At 33.9% G+C, this 20,571-nt stretch overlaps 1 protein-coding gene across 1 annotated transcript in view; it reads left to right on the top strand.

The window, feature by feature from the left end:
- Positions 1-1,802: 1,802 nt before the first annotated feature.
- LOC128985375 (serine/threonine-protein phosphatase 2A 56 kDa regulatory subunit alpha isoform) overlaps positions 1,803-20,571 on the top strand; it is an 86,769-nt gene continuing 68,000 nt past the window's right edge. The window contains exons 1-2 of the mRNA XM_054404812.1: positions 1,803-2,536; positions 2,945-3,137. Coding sequence (XP_054260787.1) covers positions 2,999-3,137 — 139 coding nt within the window. The 5' untranslated portion in view covers positions 1,803-2,536; positions 2,945-2,998. The remainder of the gene's footprint in view (positions 2,537-2,944; positions 3,138-20,571) is intronic.

Genomic DNA, 20,571 nt, shown 5'->3' on the forward strand with positions numbered 1-20,571 from the left:
AATTCCACAGCTGACTTATAAATAGTTATATAATATTGTCTACAATCATGTGACATGTTTATTTATTCTTATATTTGATGGTTCATTGATTATTGATTTTATGAAATAAGTCAGATCGTATATCTGTTGCTGTATCTAACCCTAATTAATTATTTAAAATCTCACTATTGTGAATAATGTATTGAAAGATTTTGGTGTACAAAATAGTGAAATTATAAAGTTTATATTATCTTCAATCATTTTAACATTTTTCTACAATTAACATGTGTTTAGAGTAGGGCACACACCTTTAAAATTGAAACTTTTCTCAAGGAGATAATTAGTTGTATATTTTCACCATTTTGAGAGAAATATTGTTCACACCATTTCCTTTTTCACAAATTTTTAAATCATAATTTCATACTACCCATAGATTGGTAACTTATGGTGTTTTCTAATCCAGAGGTAACTACTACCTATCTATAACTTTTGACACTTTCTGTAGATTTCACATTCTATTCTAATAATGAACATCTTTTTACGGGCGTTTCATGGTCATTACATGTATATTTTCAACCAATTTCCTCTTAACTTAACCTACCCTCGACATAAACATTGTTTGAATGACGTTAAATTTCCTTATTCTAAGCTGATATACAAATATTTCAATTTAAAAACAACAATAAAAACCTAAGTTGTATATGCACTTGCCTTTGGTGCATGAATAGTAGGAGCTATAAATAGTAGGGCTAAGTATATTTCTGTTTGTTTTAGTAGTAAGAGTGTTGATGTTTTTCTTTGTTCACATAGTATATAATGAGATATTTTTATAATCAATGCTTAGTGAGCAATGCTTTTTAGAAACAAGATCACATGTTTCATTTAATTCAAACTGTAATATTAACCAGATGTTGTAAATTATTGTTTGTCTATGTTTGATTTTATCATTTAGTAAAAGCTTTGAGTTTTTTATTTCTTTTATTGTTTGAAAATGTTTTTTTATGTAATTAGTAAGTTAAAAGTTTTTGATAGGTACATTTATTGAAATGTAACCTTATTTTACTCTTTTTTTCATGTCAGATTTCATAAAGCACCATATAGCCTACATCAACCCCGGACGAAGGACGGGTCCTCTGCTAGTTGGGCTATAAATTTTCAATGGAGCTATAACAAACGGTAAACGTTAGATAGTAACAAACCCAGGTTTTATAATAATAGATATCGATGGTTTTAGCCCGGTCAATTAAAAATAAGTAAAAACGCAAATGGCTGAGATAATAAGAAACAAGTAAATAAAAAGATCAGCTGTACCATAGACAAAAAGTCTATGGCTGTACTAATGCCTCCTGTAAAGATCTTCTTTGTTAGGCTAAGATGATTTGAATGTTTGGACATTCGTATTGTTAATATTTTTATTTTAGAAATTCATTTTCCATTTCTGGGAAACTCTGATGACATGGTTCTTCAAACAAGGCTTGTAAAATTGAACGACAGAAAGTATATGGATACAAAATAAATCATAATGCGTAGTCTGTACATTGATGCACTATGCTGCGGGAGGGACAACATCCATACCCGGCAAGCCTACAACATGGGTTTAGACCACTTTCCCAAACCAAAAGCGTTATATATCTCTAATTCATCGTAACTCATGTAAAAAATAATGCCAATGACCAATAGCGTTGTCAAGCACGAAGAAAATGGTGTTACCATTCGACCAAAACATGACACAGGCCTTGTTAGACTGTTTATATAGTGTAGTATAGTGTTGTATAAATAACATTCGAATACCTCTATGGTATCTCGTTAATCTTGAGATTTTACGTGAAACTATTTTCAGCACAAGGTAGGCTTGAGCTCGGAATTTCGTGATTTGTAATTATTTTGTTATTAAGTGAAATATTTTGTTTATTCGTTGCCGGTGAAGTTTATGTGTCGGGAAGTGAAATTACTTAGATAAAAACATGCTTATAGTTTGGTGTTTATTATAATCGAAAACTGTGGTACCCTCAAGAGAAGTGTATAATGGAGGAAGGGAGCAGCACTCCTTTCTCGTGTTTGAGTTCCAACATCTACTAAATCAACTATGTTTAGTTTATTTTAATTTCGGTAGTCTATTTTTACAGTGAAATTCACCTGTAGGAAGTTAACAGTTATCGTCCAACTTTGAAGTGTGTATCTAATCTTTTTGTTTCTTCAAATAAAATGCAATCCTCTGATTACGTACCGGTGCAAAGGAGCGTGAGATTGTTGGTGGAGAATTAAGACAACCCTATTCCCCTCATATACAAGAAATAGATTCTTCAAAGGTTATCAAGTGTTGTATGTGTGATACCTTCTTGTCAATTGTTTGATAAGATAGAGTCCATCTCCAGAACTACTTTAATAAGTTACTGTTGAAATTAAAAATACTTGTTTTTTGAAAGTTGTGCAGATGCTTTGGGAATGCAAATGATTGATTTTAAGAAATGAAACTTGAAGAAGTTCAATCCAAATCTTGACGAATTTACCTTCAACCATCTGATTCGAGGATACCATAATTTCTATTGTGGATTAGGTACTCAAAACTCTTCTTTAATCAATATACTTTTAGCCTACATAGGCCTAGGCTAAGTTATTGCTATAAGTTTGGCTAGGCCTAGTTCTGAATAAGATATCAGATTTTCATTTTATTGGATAACTTGCCTTTTCCATTCTTTTGGTGCTTTTAAATCATCTCATGTGTTAAAACAACCCTCTTGCTCTCCCATCAGTTAGGTACCCTACAGTTCTAAGACTAAGTTCCAGAGTTCTAAGTTCATCAAAACTCTTCTGGCGGAAGCAGGCCTTATTCTTCAAGAACCAAGTTTATAGGTCTATAGGGTTCTCTGTTTTCTTGATCTATATTTTTCAATCCAAACTAAAGACAAGCTCTGATAACTTATCATCTTTTTTGTCAATTCCATAACTACTTACTTACTTCTAGGTAGATGAACAAAAATATTTTATGCACTGTTAAGCCTTGGGTTTAAACACCATCATGTCTTCTGGTACATTTGTGGATAGGATAGATCCATTTGCTAAGCGCTCATTGAAAAAGAAATCAAAGAAGTCACAAGGATCTTCTAGATATCGCAATGCTGCTGATGCAGAACTACAACCTCTACCACTCCTCAAAGGTAAGTAACTTTATAAGTTAATAGGCCTAAGTCAAAATTTTCAATAATATTTAACCTAGTCTAAGCCTAGTAATTTTTCTCTGAGTTGATTCTAGAGAAGTTAACCTTAAACTAAATGGGTGGACAGTTCCACAAAGAACCTAGGCTACTATAAGTTAGGTTATTTTGGTTTAATATCATTAGCCTACAGGCTAGGGCCAATCGATTTTGATTTGGTTCGATAGGGTACCTATCGTTTCTAACCTAAGTACAATGTAATTTTGGTAAGTTTAGGCCCCTACTTACTTCCCTCTTGAAGGGAAAATTCATCAAGATTTCTTTTCAATAGGCACACGGCACACTTCTACCTAGGCTGCACTTTAGTTTATGTCCTAACTTAAATTTACTATTAGGCCTATACATTAAAACCCACATAATACCAGCTGATTATAAAATATTTAACTGTTCAAAACTGAACCTAACCTTAACCAAACTGCAGTAGGTCTATGTGTGTAAATGGGTCCGCGGAATTGGCTAACTCTGGAACTCGCTAACCCCATGTTAAACGCCCTATCTTCAAATTTGGTCGACGAGAGGAACTCGTTAACTTGTTCGGTTTCGGAATTGGCTAACTCCAGAACCCGCTAACCCACTCTGGAGCTTTATAGTTAACTTGATGATTTGTTCTTTACTGTTTGGTTATATAACTAGGGGACGTGTTATTAGATATGATTAGAATGTTTGGTAATTATTGCGACGAACGTGACCATGGGAACCTATATAGATTTATATATCACAAGAAACTAGATTTTTAGCTGAAAAATGCTTGCAGCATTTTTGAAATCGTTATTTCGTTGTATTTAACACACCATTTTAATGGCGCAACAACTGCCTGTGTGTAATATAAATTATCAACTCGGTTCACTATAACCTACACTTTACCTTCCTAATCTAACCTAACTTCAAAACACTTAATGCAGTCACGAATCCGCATAAGCCCGACTTGCCTTCCACACATGCCTAAATAAAACATTCTGAAATAAGTTATTCAGTGCCTTGTTGTTTCTTAGATTGATGTTTGTAGTACATGTACGGTACCGGTACCTACTTTGAATGTCTTTGATTGACTTATTTTTAATCTCTACTCTTCAATTTCGTATTTTCACTTTCATTTCAGTTCGGTTCAGTACAGTTCTACAAACAGTTAGTCTAGTCCGTAATTCCCGAATTCCGTATTGCGGCAAGGAGTTAGAGTTAGTAGCAGACTAGAATAGAAGGCAGAAGGTAGATAAAGGAAATCAAAACGTCAAATTATTTTAAGTTACCTTAGTTAATATTCGTGGCCTCGGAGACATTTTTGCACTGTTATTTCCAGGTAAAAAGTGAGTCTTGTACTTTAATCATTACTTACTAGGTGGCGTTCGCAGAGGCATCCACAAAATTGAGCGGAGTCGTCAAGGGTTCATATTAGGCTATATTGTTTTTGTCATAATGCAGTAAAAACAGTCGTTTTTAATGCATGCGTTTTGGGCCTAAAGTAGCATTTTTACTCTTTAGGGTCAGATTCTATACCCCGAACAGCTCGCCTTTACTACTTCCTTCACCACTTCCTACGTCGCGGACCTGTTTCCTTCCCTTCCAATAGAATTTTAGGATTGCTGATACCTTAATATAATCGTCATAAACAGATCCCACACTCCGGGCAGCTTGCCTTGACTACTTCCTTCACCACTTCCTACGTCGCGGACCTGATTTCCTCCCTTCCCGTAGAATTTTAGGAATGCAGATACCTAAATCTAATTGTCATAAACAGTTTCAACACTCCGGACAGCTCGCCTTCACTACTTCCTTCACCACTTCCTCCGTCGCGGACCTGTTTTCCTCCCTTCCCATAGAATTTTAGGAATTCAGATACCTAAATCTAATCGTCACAAACAGTTTCCACACTCCAGACTGCTCACCTTTACTACTTCCTTCACCACTTCCTACGTCACGGACCTCAAGCTAGTGTCGTCATTTGATTATAATTTATGATCCATACCGTTTCTGTTCTAATATATGTGAATTAATGCTATCAGCTATTTCTTTGTCTACCGCATTCAAAAGTCAACAGCTAATCATATGTTTTTGTTTATGTGTCAAATACTGCTTCCATAAGGATTACATTGAAACTTTGAGACCCAGTGGAACGGATTCCTGAGAGATTTTTTTAACGCCATATAGATGTTGGCACTCACCGATATGGTCTTTATCACCATGCAAAATTTGAAAACGATTGATTCAGCCGTCTAGGAGGAGTTTGCGTATTACGAAATGCATAAGAGTCGACGTATAAGAGCTTCGCTCGCTCCGCTCAATAATTAACGTAATATATCAAGTATCTGGAGAGAACATTTAATAGGCTTATAAATAGGTTGGGTCAAACAAACAAAGTAGCCCAGGCCTACCGGTAAATAAAACTTAAAACAGCCGTAACTCCGTTAGTATTTGAGAGCGCGGAAAAATTTTTGCACCGTTATTTTCAGCTAAAAATCTTGTTTCTAGTGATATATAATTCTATATAGGTTCCCATGGTCACGTTCGTCACAATAAATACCGAATGTTTTATTTGGTTAAACGAGGTTTTTAATGACTGAAGACAAGAAACAATTGTAAACAAAACACGATCTCTATTTAAAGACAGTGCACCGGACAGAACCAACAGTAAAACTGTATGATCCACAATATAGGCTAAGGATGAGAAATGTAGGCTACTAATATAAGGGAGTATGTTTCATACAGGGTGAGTTTTAATTGTCCCCCCCCAACTTTTTTATACATTTGTTATTTCTACAATTGTTAGTAAGTGGTCTGGGATTGATATTTGAAAAAAATGTAGAAATAAGTTGGGGGGGGGGGGACAATTAAAACTCACTCTGTAGGCTATATGGTTTTCTTACTTAAATAGTAGTTTATTGGGATGCAAAAAGATAGTACTGTACATTTAATTTGGATCTTTTAAATGATATGAAATATCTATTCTCGTAGTCCACACCATTTTTTTCTTTTATTCGAAGAAATGCCATTTTTTGAACTTCTGCAAATAAAGTGATTAAGTTCGTATTTTTGTATAGGCCTACTGAGCTTGTAACCGAATGCTTGTCCTTGATAGGTTATAATTTTTGACTCTTTAAAGGCCTATTATATCTTTCGTGCGAGTCTTAACAATAGTTTGGTTCTTCTTAATATTTCTGTATATTGTTAACAAAATAATTCCGAATCATAGTTGTTTTATCTATGGTAGGTATTAGTAAACAAATAAAAATAGTTTCGGTATTTTTCTATAGGTAGCAGGCACATGATCAAAGAAAGTAGAACATTAATTAATAACGCAAATCAAAAACGTTAACAATGAATTACAATATTGTGTCTTTACTTTAGTCAAGAAAAGGAATTTAAATGTTCTTACATTATGTTGTTAGGAAACATAAAATCTATTAACAAAAATTGAAGTAGTATTGTAATAGTCTATCCTATTCGAGGCAACCAACAAATAGGCCTAGACATTTAAAAAAAGCTCCAGTAATCGTCGTAGACTTTATGCCTAGAATTTTGAGGATTACCTTCCCGATATTAAACGTCATTACAGAAATACTTTCTAGTGGTAATATATTTTATCGTGGAAAACAAAAATATCGATAACTTATATCGAAAAAAATCATCGGTAATAAATTAATGTTCCCTTTAACAGGAAAGTAACTTACCGTTCCGATTTTACAAATTAAGATACCGGTAACATTAAAGATAAAAATAAAGAAACAATATTAAATGATATTGTTTTTGTCAATCAATTTTATTTAGGTACATCACATTATATGGTAAAATTAAATGCAATGTGATTTTATTTAGGTTATATAAGTAATAGAACCACATTATCATTAATACAGGAGTCCAGCTTCGGCCAGGACAAACTTAACCAGATTATTTGTGAGGTCAAAACAAGCAAAAAATGCAATACATTAAAGTATCCTATCTCGAACCGTTTAGCGCCTGTCTGTCTTTATGTGCTTTTTACAATAAAATGAATAACTCCTATAGCAAGTTTGAGCTATAGCGTTGAAATTCAGCAAATATGTCTTATCGTTTTGTCTCCTACCTTTGTGTAGAATATGAATACAAAATATATTGCCGTTTCAAAATGGCGGCTATTTTTAATGATATTTTTATAAAAGATATTAAGTTTGTAAAACAAAAAATAGCTGCCAAAATACATTTTTTATTCATATTTTACAAAACAAAGAGATAAATTTAGTTAAATAATCCTACTTTGACACTAAGTTTTCATTGTGTATCACACCTTTTTGTTGCTGTCTGGTTCAAATTACTTAGCTGTTGTCATAAATGAAAAAAGTACCATAATAGTGCTGCACCCTGTTACACCAAACTCTAGAAACAGAGGTGCCCATCCCCCCCAAACCCAGAGGCGCAACCCCCCCCCCCCCAAGCCAAAGGAGTAGTTCTCCCCCCCCAATTTATGCTGCCGTCTATTTAAACCTACCCTCCCCCCACCAATTTATCTGACAATTTTCCCTTTACCTCATAAAACGATCATTCCAATTTAGTATTTAGTAAACTTGAGGTAAAGAAAAACAAACTTGCTGATAACAAAATTTAAATGTTTAATAGGAAACGAACAACATTTAACAATACTTCATTAGGTATATCTAACTAATGGACGAATTAGAAGTGTTTCAATTTACATTTCAGAATCTCTATTGTCAGCTAACATGTGTTCAGTATTGCAATAGACAACGTCTTCAAAACGTACAACAATATACTAGGTGAATTACTCTACTCCAACACAGTATTGTAACTGTACAATATATTAGGTGGCGTTAAATTTTACAGAGAAAGAATCTCAGAGAAGAATTTTAAGAAATCAAACCGCTTTAAAAATGCATTAATAATACTTTGGCAAAGTTTTTTTTTCAAAATTATAGACAGTCACGAAATAAGACAGACTTGTTGCTCGCCACTCCCTGGCTCTACAAACACCGCCACTCCAAACAACACACTCCAAAAACTCGATTTTACTCTACAAAAAATCGCCAGGCAAAATATCCACAAAAGGTTTTTGTGACGAAGTAATCTTATAATTAATTTTGATAGCCCCAGGATTGCCTTTTATGACTAATAATGGTAGAAACGCATCTTGTCAGACAATCTGTTTATACACAAAACACGAAACGATAACAGATAGGCCTATCAATTCACGTCAGTATATTGCCGCGGGCAGGACTGGAAGTAAACTGAATCAGGTTATGACGGAAAGACGTGGTCTCTGGATTGTCGTCTGTGTTATCAAAAGCTGATATTGGACTAGTTGTAGTGACGGAGGAGAGTGTTGAAAATATAATGGGATTCATAATTGAGTTTTCCATTTAAAATTATTGAAAATAATAACCAATTTATCTGCTGGATATAAATTATGGTCTCGAAATTCTACAGTAGTGCACTAAAGGAAATTTATTAAATACTTTGAGGAGTTTGAAATATATAAATACATAAAACTAGGGACAGCGCAAAAGTTTTGAGTGAAAGTGAAAACACTCAATTAATTATGAATCCCATTATACTTTTAACACTCTTCTCAGTCACTACAATAGTCCTATATCAGCTGGTGACAATGCAGACGACAATCCAGAGACCACGTCTGTCCGTCATAACCTGAACCTGATTCAGTTTACTTCCAGTTCTGACGACGGCAATATATACGCGTGAATTGATAGGCCTATCTGTAATCGATTCGTGTTTTGTGTGGTGGAGGTAAAGAACCACCAAAACATATGTAGCAAATAAAATTCGACACTGACACTGGTATATTAAGGATTGTCTGACAAGGTGCGTTTTTACCATTCTTAGAAGCAAATCTTAATTACGAATGGCAAAATGTTGTTGGTGTTGATAGTGAGCTACTTAGAAACACTTTTTCGGGCTGCTTATACAAAATTTTTCATTCATTATGACAGCTAGCAAAAAACATCCCCCCCAAAATCCCCTCAAAAAAGTCCCCCCCAAAAATTCCTGTGGCGCAGACGCGCCACAGTACCCCCCCTCTGGGCACCCCTGTCTAGAAATAGTTATCAGAATCAGAACAATTTATTTGTCATTGGACATTACAAAAATGCATTGACAATTGTCATGTATATAGCATGATTACAGTCAGGCTAGACATTACAGATAACATGTATAATATCATACCTAGACAAAAAGAATTAATATATAGACTGTCAGCTGTTCTGCGGTTACCGTAGGTTCTGGCACACACCGCTGGGAGCGCCATTTGTTATGGCGTATGCGCTATGTAACTACTCGGTGCTCCCAGTGGTGTGCGCCAGAACCTGGTAACCATGGTAACCGCAGCACGGCTGATATTTAATTCTTTTTGTCTATGCTAATATGTTCATTTATGAGGTGTCAGCTCTGTGGATTACCTAACAGTATGGAATGTAATTTAACAATCCACACATTTTATAACAAAAATATGATGATTTAACAAAGAATAAATTATATTGACCAACAACAATATACTGATAACAGAAATTAAGATAAAAATAGGCCTAAACAAAAATTAACAATTGCAACAAACGTTGATGGACAATTAAAATATAAACAACAGTTAGACTAGGCCCTGCTATCAAGAGATTGAAACAGTTATAACAAACGTTGATAGACAATTAAAGGATTAACAACAATATAAACTTGGCACTGATAATGAGTCTAAAACTGAACTTCCTTTACGGCCATGAAGTCGTCAATAGAAAAAAAGGGTTTCTTAAGAGCCCGTCATAACTTTTACTTAAGAATAAAGAATGTCTACCTGGATAAAATTAAACAGTCATACTCCATTTTTCTAAATACCTTATCGATTAGACATAACAACATGACGTTTCAATGTATTACTCAGCCTATTAAAGGTTCTGTTTATCTGACAATTACTTCTTATATTGTATGTATGGACTTGATTGTTAAAAATTGAAGTTGGTAGATTCTTTAAAGTATATGAGACATGAGATCAAAAATGTAAAAATTAACAACAGTTTGAATTTTTAACTCAAGGAATAAAGGTTTACTTTGAGCGTCTTGGGTGGAACCTGCAATTACTCTAACCACCTTTTTTGTATGATTAAAATATCTGTAATTTTGCAGCTGTTTCCCCAGAAGATAAGACCATAACAGAAAATACTTCTTTTTTGGCAGGTCATTCATGGCTAATAGGAATAACATTGGTCCCAGAACAGAACCTTGTGGTACTCCATACTTGAGAGTAGCCTCGTCCGACCACACGCCATTTAAAAGTACACATTGTTTACGTTTTTCTTGGTATGATTTAAAAAAAGAGAGAGCAGAACCCTTAATGCCTAAGTACTCTATTTTGCACAACAGATTATCATGGGCCACAGTCAAAGGCCTTGCTCAGGTCACACAGTGTGGCCCAAGCAAAAGCCTTCCTGTCAAAAGTAGCCTATTTAATACTTCTTGTACTAAAGCATCGATGGCATCTGTGGTTGACGGACCACTGCGGAATCCATATTGAGACAAATAAATATAGCAGGACATATAGCAGGACCTAAGGTAACTTAGGCTACTAAGTTTACTTAATTGAATAGGGCTAGTTAGTGATAGAAAACCTGCGGCATCACAACTTCCAAACCACATGCTAGTTTCACAGCCACGTTTTGTTTGCGGCACTATAACAACCACAGCCGCAGTGCATAAAGGGGGCCTTACACTCCTTGGGACTTGGGTATTTATGGTAGAAAAGAATCACCATTAAAAATATAAAAAAAATTTAAAAAAACTGGATAAGATCCATGGTAAGAATGCCATGGATAACTAGTGTACATGTTGCTCAAAATCAAGCAATTGCTAAGAAGTAAAGTAGTTATTGAAAAACAAATAACTTAATAAAAAACAAATAAAAAATCATAATTTCCGATGAATTTAAAAGACTCAACTATTAGATTACGTGCCTAACAGTTCCATATAACCAACATTTCTTGTAAATATTTAATCATATTTCAAAAGCTGATCTGGCTTTTTAGTGTATTCTACAAGTGTTCCCCACTTATAGCCGCATTAGGTTGTTCATGGTGATCTTAGTTAATGATAATGTAGTCTGCATGGTACCACCCATTGTCGCCAGTACGTTCAGTAAAAACAAAAATCAAGTTCAAACCAAAATTCAGTATAATTTTTTTATGGCGATGACATTTTGTTTACATTACTTACGATCTACCAGATTCTCTGCATAACCTCTCTGACATAATTTTATTTGCTTTAATTGGAATTAATTTGGCTAGTTATTGTCATGAGGTAAATTATATTTAGGCTACCTGGAAAAATGCAGAATTGAAAGGCCTAATGTTGTTCAAATGTGAATCCTTCAATTAAAGTTTTATTAAGGTTTCTTGGATGTAGTCATACTCTTTTTTAAATCACTTGACCTTTATGAACACATATTTAATGTACTTGCATTACCAGTTTAAATCAGCCTTAGAGGGTTTTCCTTAGCCAATTATAATTTTATGTCAAGTCCATGTTTCCTACAAAATAGTAGTACTATGGCTAACATTCTTGTTCATTGTTTGTGGGAATCTTCATATTGTAGGTGTTCTTTATTATATAGGCGAATAACGATAGTACTTACCTAAATTTTGTTCTCTTTATTGTTCTACTTCGTGGTGTTCTATGAATTTCCTATGTTTTCTAGGTAAACAAATCGGTTCTTTCAATGATTGCTCAATAAATACAGTACAATGTCAATTGTCCAGGCTTCTCGATTTTTTACATTGTAATATGTATGAATGTAAATTAAAATAGTAAATATTTAACTTCAACAAAATCAGTAAATGTACCCAATGCGTTTCATTGAATTGAAAAATAAATAACAGCAATTAAATTAAACAGCTGATCCAAATGTAGACAATTATATTCTCCATAAGGATAACAAGCGAACTTTAAAAGCCACTGGGGCAGAGCCCAAGGGACTTTTTCAGAAATGTAAGGTCAGTTTGCAAATATACGTGACACGCTCTTTCCAATGAGACGTCAATTGATAAAATCGGTTATGAAATGGTGGAGGAGTTCAACCGACAACCTTTGTGTTTGTATATTAATTATATAGATACCTTACATAGGCCTAGTACCAAATTTTATCAAAATCGGACCACAGGTTTTTTGGTCTGTTGCCCTGTACACATCCACACACACATAGACCCTACACACACCCAAAATAGTTCTCAACAAATTAAGTGACTTTTAGCCCTTTTTGCGATTGTCAGGGTGAAATAGGTGTTTTTCCCAAAAATACTAGAGAAATAAACAGTATCAGCAATCTAACACATACTTTCTCCCATAAGCTTGTCAAAACAACCTTTATCATGGGTAAACGGTGGGAGTAGCTATTATATTTTATAGGGGAAAAATCACTCAAGTTGCAATAACTTTTGAGCCGTAGGCCTAATTGTTCCAGCAATGGGTTGCACTATTTTGTTTAGAATTATAAGGACCATAACAAATTATTTGTCATCAAAACCGGCTTTTTCCTAAATTCCAATTTTTTTTATTTTATGGGTTTTTATTGGGAAATCGCCGTTAAAAATCAAAATTCAAAAAAAAAAAATAAAAGAAAACGCCTGGAGATACCGTAGATCAGTATCTACATACCAAATTTCATCAAAATAGGTCCACGGGTGTTCTGTACCTCCTAGACACATACACACACAGACATCACTTCGAAAACCTATTTTTTGGGTCCAGGGGGACCGAAAAACAGATCCACTCAAACTCAAAAATTTTTACGAAAATAATAGCCTACTTTCTCCAATACCTACTATGTATAGGGGGAGAAGTAAAAATGTTATAACTAGGCCAAATAATACCAGTAATGTTTTTTTTGTTTGTTTTTTATTTGTATTTTTATTTTGTTTGAAAATCCTTAAAATACTTAACAAATACTCCCTCCATACATATTGTTTTCTTATTCCCAACCCTAGTGGAGTGGTCTGAAGCAAAATAGCTCAACCCGGGGCTTCAAACATTAACAATTACCTAACCTAACTTTACATTTGATGCCTTCATAATAATCATTGCGCAAATGTTGTTAATCAGCATAAATGCCAACAATTTTGAACAGTGCCTTGATTCTATAATAATTGATAAGTTAAATAGCTGTATAAAATAGTCAATGATAGTACATACACTTATCAATTCTTTCATAGTACAATTTAGTTTTTATTTGCTGTGCCTGATTTATCTCGGCACTACTGTATGGTGCCATCTTTAGATTGACTGATTCCTCAATTTGTCTTTAGTCGAGTAGGTTACTTTGTTATTCATTGTGAAATAAAAGCCCCTGTGATCTCTAATGAGGTTGTACATGAGTTTTTTCAATACATAGGCCTAGCTATATTTTAGAGAGTGATGAAAATTGTGAAAATATCATAACACGCCACAGGGATAAGTAGGTAATGCTTCAACACTTGCGTTGTTGAAAACCGATAGTTTCCTGAGAAAATTCCTGCAGTGGGGCGACTAGCAGGAGCAACATAGCGTCATTGACTATATAAACACTATTGTATATATAGTCAATGATAGCAACCAAGAACTGTTTTTTTTTACTCATCAATTTATTTATCTTGAGCTCCAATAAACAGTGCATGGCAATTTACTGTATTTACATTAAGTACCTGGGGACCGAGCTTTGCTCGGGGAAAATCATTAGTTCACTCTGAAAGCAGTCTTAGTATTGGAGATACATAAATCCATTCCCAAACTCCACACGGTTCGCCTTTACTACATCCTACACCATTTCCTACGTCATGGACCTGTTTCCCTGCATTCCCATAGCACTTTAGGATTGTAGATACCTTAATCTAATCGTTATTAACAGATCCCACACTCCGGACAGCTCGCCTTGACTACTTCCTTCACCACTTCCAACGTAGTGGACCGGTTTTCCTCCCTTCCCATTGCATTTAAAGATTGCAGATACCTTAATCTAATCGTCATAAACAGTTCCCACACTCCGGACTACTTGCCTTGACTACTTCCTTCACCACTTCCTACGTCATGACCTGATTCCCTCCCTTCCAATAGCATTTCAGGATTGTCCATACCCTTATCTAATCGTCATAAACAGTTCCTACACTCCGGACAGCTCGCCTTGACTACTTCCTTCACCACTTCCTACGTCACGGACCTGTTTCCCTCCCTTCTCATAGCATTTTAGGATTGCCCATACCCTTATCGGCTTATCTAATTGTCATAAACAGTTCCCACACTCCGGACAGCTCGCTTTGACTACTTCCTTCACCACTTCCTACGTCGCGGACCTGTTTTACTTCCTTCCCATAGCACTTTAGGATTGCATATACCTTAATCTAATCAACATAAACAGTCCCCACACTCCGGACTGCTCACCTTTACTACTTCCTTCATCACTTCCTACGTCACGGACCTGTTTCCCTCCATACCCATATTATTTTATGATTGCCTTTACTACTTACTTCACCACTTCCTACGTCGCGGACCTGTTTCCTTCCCTTCCCATAGCATTTTAGGATTGCAGATACCTTAATCTATTCGTCATAAAGAGATTCCAGATTTCGCACTGCTACCCTTGACTACAATGTATCGAGTAATCGTCAGTATAATCTTTGCTAAATATTAACAAGTGATGTTTTTCCTTTTGTACTGTATTTGTAATTTGCTAGTATACTGTGGGTAGTTGGCTTATTATGAACACATGCTACAACTTCAAGTCTTTTGTTTACTTTTTCCTTGTTATTTAATTCAGCCAACATGGTTACCTAGCAACCCATAAAGACTAATGTTAAAAAAATGTGATTTTCAGTTTTAGCGAATTTCCCTATAGGGAAGTAGCTATTACAGGCCGGACCATAGTTCTAGGCGTCTCGCTGACGCATGCGTAATAACGAATTTGCATTTAATCATATGTTAGCCCAAGTTTTGACAGATGGGGAATTAACACAGAAATTTAATGCGCATGCGTCCGCCAGACGCCTAGAACTTTGGTCCAGCCTGTACCGTAGGTGGCACGGTAAGACCTAGACCCGGGACTGATTTACTTTTTCATTTTGATGTCCCCAGAGGCCAAAAACACCATTCGTTCAAATTTTTATATATGTATATGTATATATATATATATATATATATAGACTTATATATATATATATATATAGACTTATATATATATACGTCCGTGAACGCGATAACTTGAGTAATTTTTGTCCGATTTTGATGAAATTTGGTTTAAAGGTGTAAAGCGGGATAAACTTGAATGAGTTCGCGAACCAGCACGATCGGACCATGAGAACGGGGCTTTACGGGGGGTTTTATGGGGTAAAAATTGGTTTTTCTCACTTTTGACCCTCAAAACACAAAATTTCCCGATTTCTCTTTAGACCTTTTTAAAGAGCTTAAAAAAACAAATAATTTAGTATATAAAGTATTTTTGTTTGATTATTAGTAACGGAGAAAATTAAAAAAATTGTAAATTTAAAATTCCCATGTTATTCTTATGGAGAATATTGTCAAATGTTGTAGTTTGCTTGTTTATGGATATATTTTGATCAAACTTGGCAAATTTATTTATTTTGTACTAAGCTATCAATATTTTACTCAAAAACACACTTTATTAGTTTCCTTGTAGCAGCAAACCTAGGTACTCGTTAAACCTAATGTTATTAAAATATATTTAACTGAAAATCAATTCAGACAAATGGAAATTCGCTTAGTCGGCAGGTTTGCTGCGGCGGGGGTATCATTTTTCTACGTAATTAGATTTTTGTTGGCAGTTCTAAATGCAGTAAACTCGTTTTTAGGCCAGAAATAAACTATTTACAACATTTGAAGAAAATCGTCGGAGCCGTTTTCGAGATCTTGTTTGCAAGCAAGCAAGCATACATACATACATACAAGCAAACATTGCTCGTATTAGAGTATAGGATAACAACTTTAGTTCAAGCTAACTACAGTACTAATCTTTTTTTAGTTCAATTAAGAATAATTTTACAACAAATCCAGAAAATTAAACACATATAAAATATATAAATAGCCATTTTATCAGAAAATGTATTTTTTACAAGCACTAAAATGTTACGATGATTAGAGTAGATTTTTGTGTTGAATAGTATAAGTTGTGTTAAGTCTGAAAAGCTTTTAAACATGTTATCTTTTATTTAAACCATTAACATATTGAAGTCATATTTTAATAAGTAAAAAAAGTAGCTTACATAGTGCATTTTGTTGCTAAATGAAAGAACAGTAATTTTTAGCCTACTAAACAAGACTGAACACAAATAAATGTGTAATTTCTAAGGCCAATAGTCAAGCCAGTAGACAACTTTGGTAATTACCGTAAAATCAAAGGTATAAGTTTTAGGCTATGAATTTACTCATTTACCACAGTGGTGGGATTGTTTTCAATTTTCAAACGTGGCCATATATCAATATTCCTTTGTTGAAGACATAAATTATTTACAAATTTGATTATACCTACTCTCTGGTAATATATTGTTAGTTATCAGTAACCGATTGGCAAGTTAAATGAGTTTTTTTATTACAAAGAATGTAATAATTTTTACTATGATATTTTCTTGCTTATACTTAAAGAATCTATTCTTTTAGGTACACACTTTTAACTAGGCCTAGCTAATTTTTTGCTAAGTAAAATCAATTATTGGGCAAATTTTTCTGCGTTATTTTTCAACTTATTGTGAAAAAACTTCAGTTTTAATTTTTTAACTTAACTCCCCTTAATGAACTTTAGTTCCTTCACTCTATATGATTTTTCAATTGAGGTTGATGTAATATCAAAGAACTATTTTCATATACATTTCTTAGAAATTACAAATATTTTGTAAAATCGTTCATCGTGATAAGGTTGAAGTAATAGTGGAATGTTGGACAAAGCAAGTTTGTTTGTTAGCTTTTAGAAGAACTGTTGAAGGTAGCAGTTGTTGAGGGGTGGCTAATGAGTTAGTACCACCTGACAAAAGCTGTATTTATATTTAATGGTGGAGAGAAGGAGTGCTTTCAGACTTGTGGGAGGGGCAGGTTTGTTGAAGCTTTTACATCAACATCAACTACTGTACCTATCTATCCTCTCTTTTTTTTAACTGATCTCTGCGATTTTATGTAGACTTTATTATTCCCTCCCACTTCTTTCTCTGTGAAAATATGTGTCCAAAGATGCATTGCTTGTATTAAAACCCCCAATTGTACTGTATAAGAAAAATGATAATAAAATCTTTACCAAAAAGTAACTTAATAATTAATTACTTGTCTCAGAAATAAAATAACATAAACTACAGTACATATTCTTTAATGCAGATAATTTGTATTTTGTTTTACATTTTAACTCTAAATAAAAATAGTAACCTTTTTGCAAATCCTTTGAGAGTTTCCAGTTTGCCAATTAATGGGGCACTGTTACTGTTATACATTTTAAATGTCCATCAACAGTCTAAAGATTGTTTTATCTATTTTGAAAAGCTTTAACAGTTGGTATATTGTAAGGATTACCTGCCATCATAATTTGTTGACCCAAAATCCAAACATTGGCAAACCAAGGCTGGGGGGTACCAGGATTCAGGATTACGTTCGAGTTGATCGGCTGCAAGTTATTTTTATAGAATTTAAGAATGTCTGTTGTATTAAAATTTGGAAATTTGTTAAAAAATAGACATTGAAATTAGCTGTTCCGAGCTATTTTGAGACGTAAAACAATTGACCCAGCTTGATAAGCTTTTCAGTTGAAGTAAGCATTATGATACACTAGCTGTATATTCGTACTTGCTTTAATTTACTTTACTTTTGATTAACAAAAGTTCTGTCAAAGAAATAATGTAACCTTAGTAATTTTTTTGGAGAGTTGTTAATAAAACTACTTTCATAATGATAGATTGGGAACTTAAAATGCCACTGGGGCGGAGCCCTGGTAAGCTATAAATATATGAGGGTTTATTTTAAGACTCATTCTATAAAATTGAGAATTCATTCTGTAAAATTTTACATAGTATCCTATATAGGTATTCAAAGTTTTATGGTTAAAAAAATAAATATACAGATCTGTTTTTATAATTATTAATTCTTTCGTTTTATATTCATTGTACACAAGTTACAACAAAAGTTTTTTTACAAGTATTTTATTCCCAATTGGTTCTAGCCTATATTGGAAGTAAATGTCATGACAATTTCACATGAGTTAATAATTACACTCCAGCGAGTGCACTAACATACAAAACATTAAAAAAAATATACTTAAACTAGACACAGATTGGAAGATCGATTGGATGTATTCTTCTGAGCCTATAAGTAGCTTCGCTATTATCAAGGAGGTTGATTGCCAGGAAATTTGGATGATTTTATAATTATCTTTGATATTTTTCGCTTTGTTTCTTTATTTCTTCCCTAATAAAAGGTAATTTTGTATCTTGATGAATAACTTTGTTAGATACATACCAAGGTGCTTGTAAAATTTTTCTTCGTGTTTTGGATTGAAATCTTTGAATTATTTCTATATTTGAGTTTGAAGATGTTCCCCAAAGCTGGATATCGTGAGTCCAAACAGGTTTTAATGCAATTTTGTATAAAAGTAATTTGTTTTCAACGGATAGTAATTTTGAATTTTGACCAATAAGCCAATCTAGTTTGTTTGTTTTCAAATTCAAATGAAGTCTTTTGTTCCAAATGTGAGAATGCCATGTAAGTTTTCTGTCAAGATGCATACCAAGGTACTTAACTTCGATGGATTGTGGAAGCATGACATTATTCAACGTTGGGCAAGTTCTTGTTACATAGTAAATGTAACTTGAATGGACTTTGTTTCGTTTACTTTAATTTTCCAATTTTGTAGCCACTGATACAAGTCGTCTAATGCAGCCTGTAAGTTTGATGATGCCAAAATAGGATCCTGATTTGATGTCAAAAAAGTGTCATCTGCAAACGTTGCTACTGTAATACCCTGAGTCATAAGATCATAAGTGAACAAAATGTATAAAATAGGACCAATAACACTGCCTAACGGTACCCCTGATTTAATTTCATGTACATCTGTAACTACATCTATTTAATTTGAAAAAAGCGTTTCGACAAATATGACTTTAACACTCGAGTACTATATGGGGCAGCAAAGTTTTAATTTTGAACAATAATCCAGTATGCCAGACTTTATAAAAGCCTGGGCTACGTCTAAGAATGCAGATGAACAATAGTTATTTGTGTAACTAGTGAGCAAAGTGGTACTTTGCTGCACACGAGAGCAACGTTTACGGAATGATCTGGAGTGCAGCAAAGGCCTTTTGCACTCGTGTTACACATTATATTTTTCCTACAGTCACTATAAAGCATATTAATAATTAGTCTTTCAAACACTATACAACACATTTTTAGGTTCAGCTGGCAACACAAATAGGTGCCCTAGAGAAAGTAGTCCCCGGTCCGTATCACTCCGCTATTTTTTCCTCGGCAAGCAATGTGCTCCGCGACTTGAGAAAATAGTTCAGTATATTTTTGTAATTTGCAATGGTTTCCGAGCCTAAAAAAAATGCTTTAAAGGTATTTTCGTGTTAGTCCATATTTTATATCTAATGATAAAAGGACTTGCTTTATAGATATATGAGGCATAGCCCTAAGGTAGGCCTGTAATTGAAAGTTACTTTTCACACTGAAAATACCACCTCAACCTCACTACTGCACACTTTATTCGGGTTGAAATTTTCATTAACAAAGGTGATCTTGTCTTTTCCACGAAACACTGAGAAATAAGGACATTAATGCGTTACCAACAGACATACACACACAAATACAGAATTGAATTAAGGGATTTGCTACGCTTTAACCAAAGCAAAGTAGTCTACAAATAAAATAATTATTTGAAAGTTTTGATATTGTCATCAAATTTTATGATAATCGATTTTTCAAACTGTAAAATTGGTGTAAATCCGTTGGCAAATAGGTATATAAATAAGTAAATAAATACACAGTCTACAAAACATTTATACGTTAACAACGCCAAGCTTTAAAAAATCATGATGGTTTGTTAAAAAAATCTTTCACTAATGTTTGATCATCATTTTCATAGGATAAACTAACATTTCGGAGTCCAGACAGAAAACGCAAAAATTATACAGTAAGACATCAATTAAATTTAATAAGAAATAATGTGCAGCCTTAACGATAACTATAGTTGTAAATAGTGATGTGTTTGTACGTAAAAATGATTCTTACTGCTACCACTAAGGAAAAGTAGCAGTACCATAAACCAACGTTTACATTTATGAAAAGAACTATAGTACTTAAGAACAATTCAAACTGTCCGTGTAATCAACCTGTATTATTTGTGTTAATCCGTTGGCAAATGTATAAATAAATAAATACACAGGCCACA

The sequence above is a fragment of the Macrosteles quadrilineatus genome, unplaced genomic scaffold, assembly GCF_028750875.1.
Source record: "Macrosteles quadrilineatus isolate MER2022 unplaced genomic scaffold, UCM_ALF_1.0 Scaffold_2__2_contigs__length_208266976, whole genome shotgun sequence".
Taxonomy (NCBI): domain Eukaryota; kingdom Metazoa; phylum Arthropoda; class Insecta; order Hemiptera; family Cicadellidae; genus Macrosteles; species Macrosteles quadrilineatus.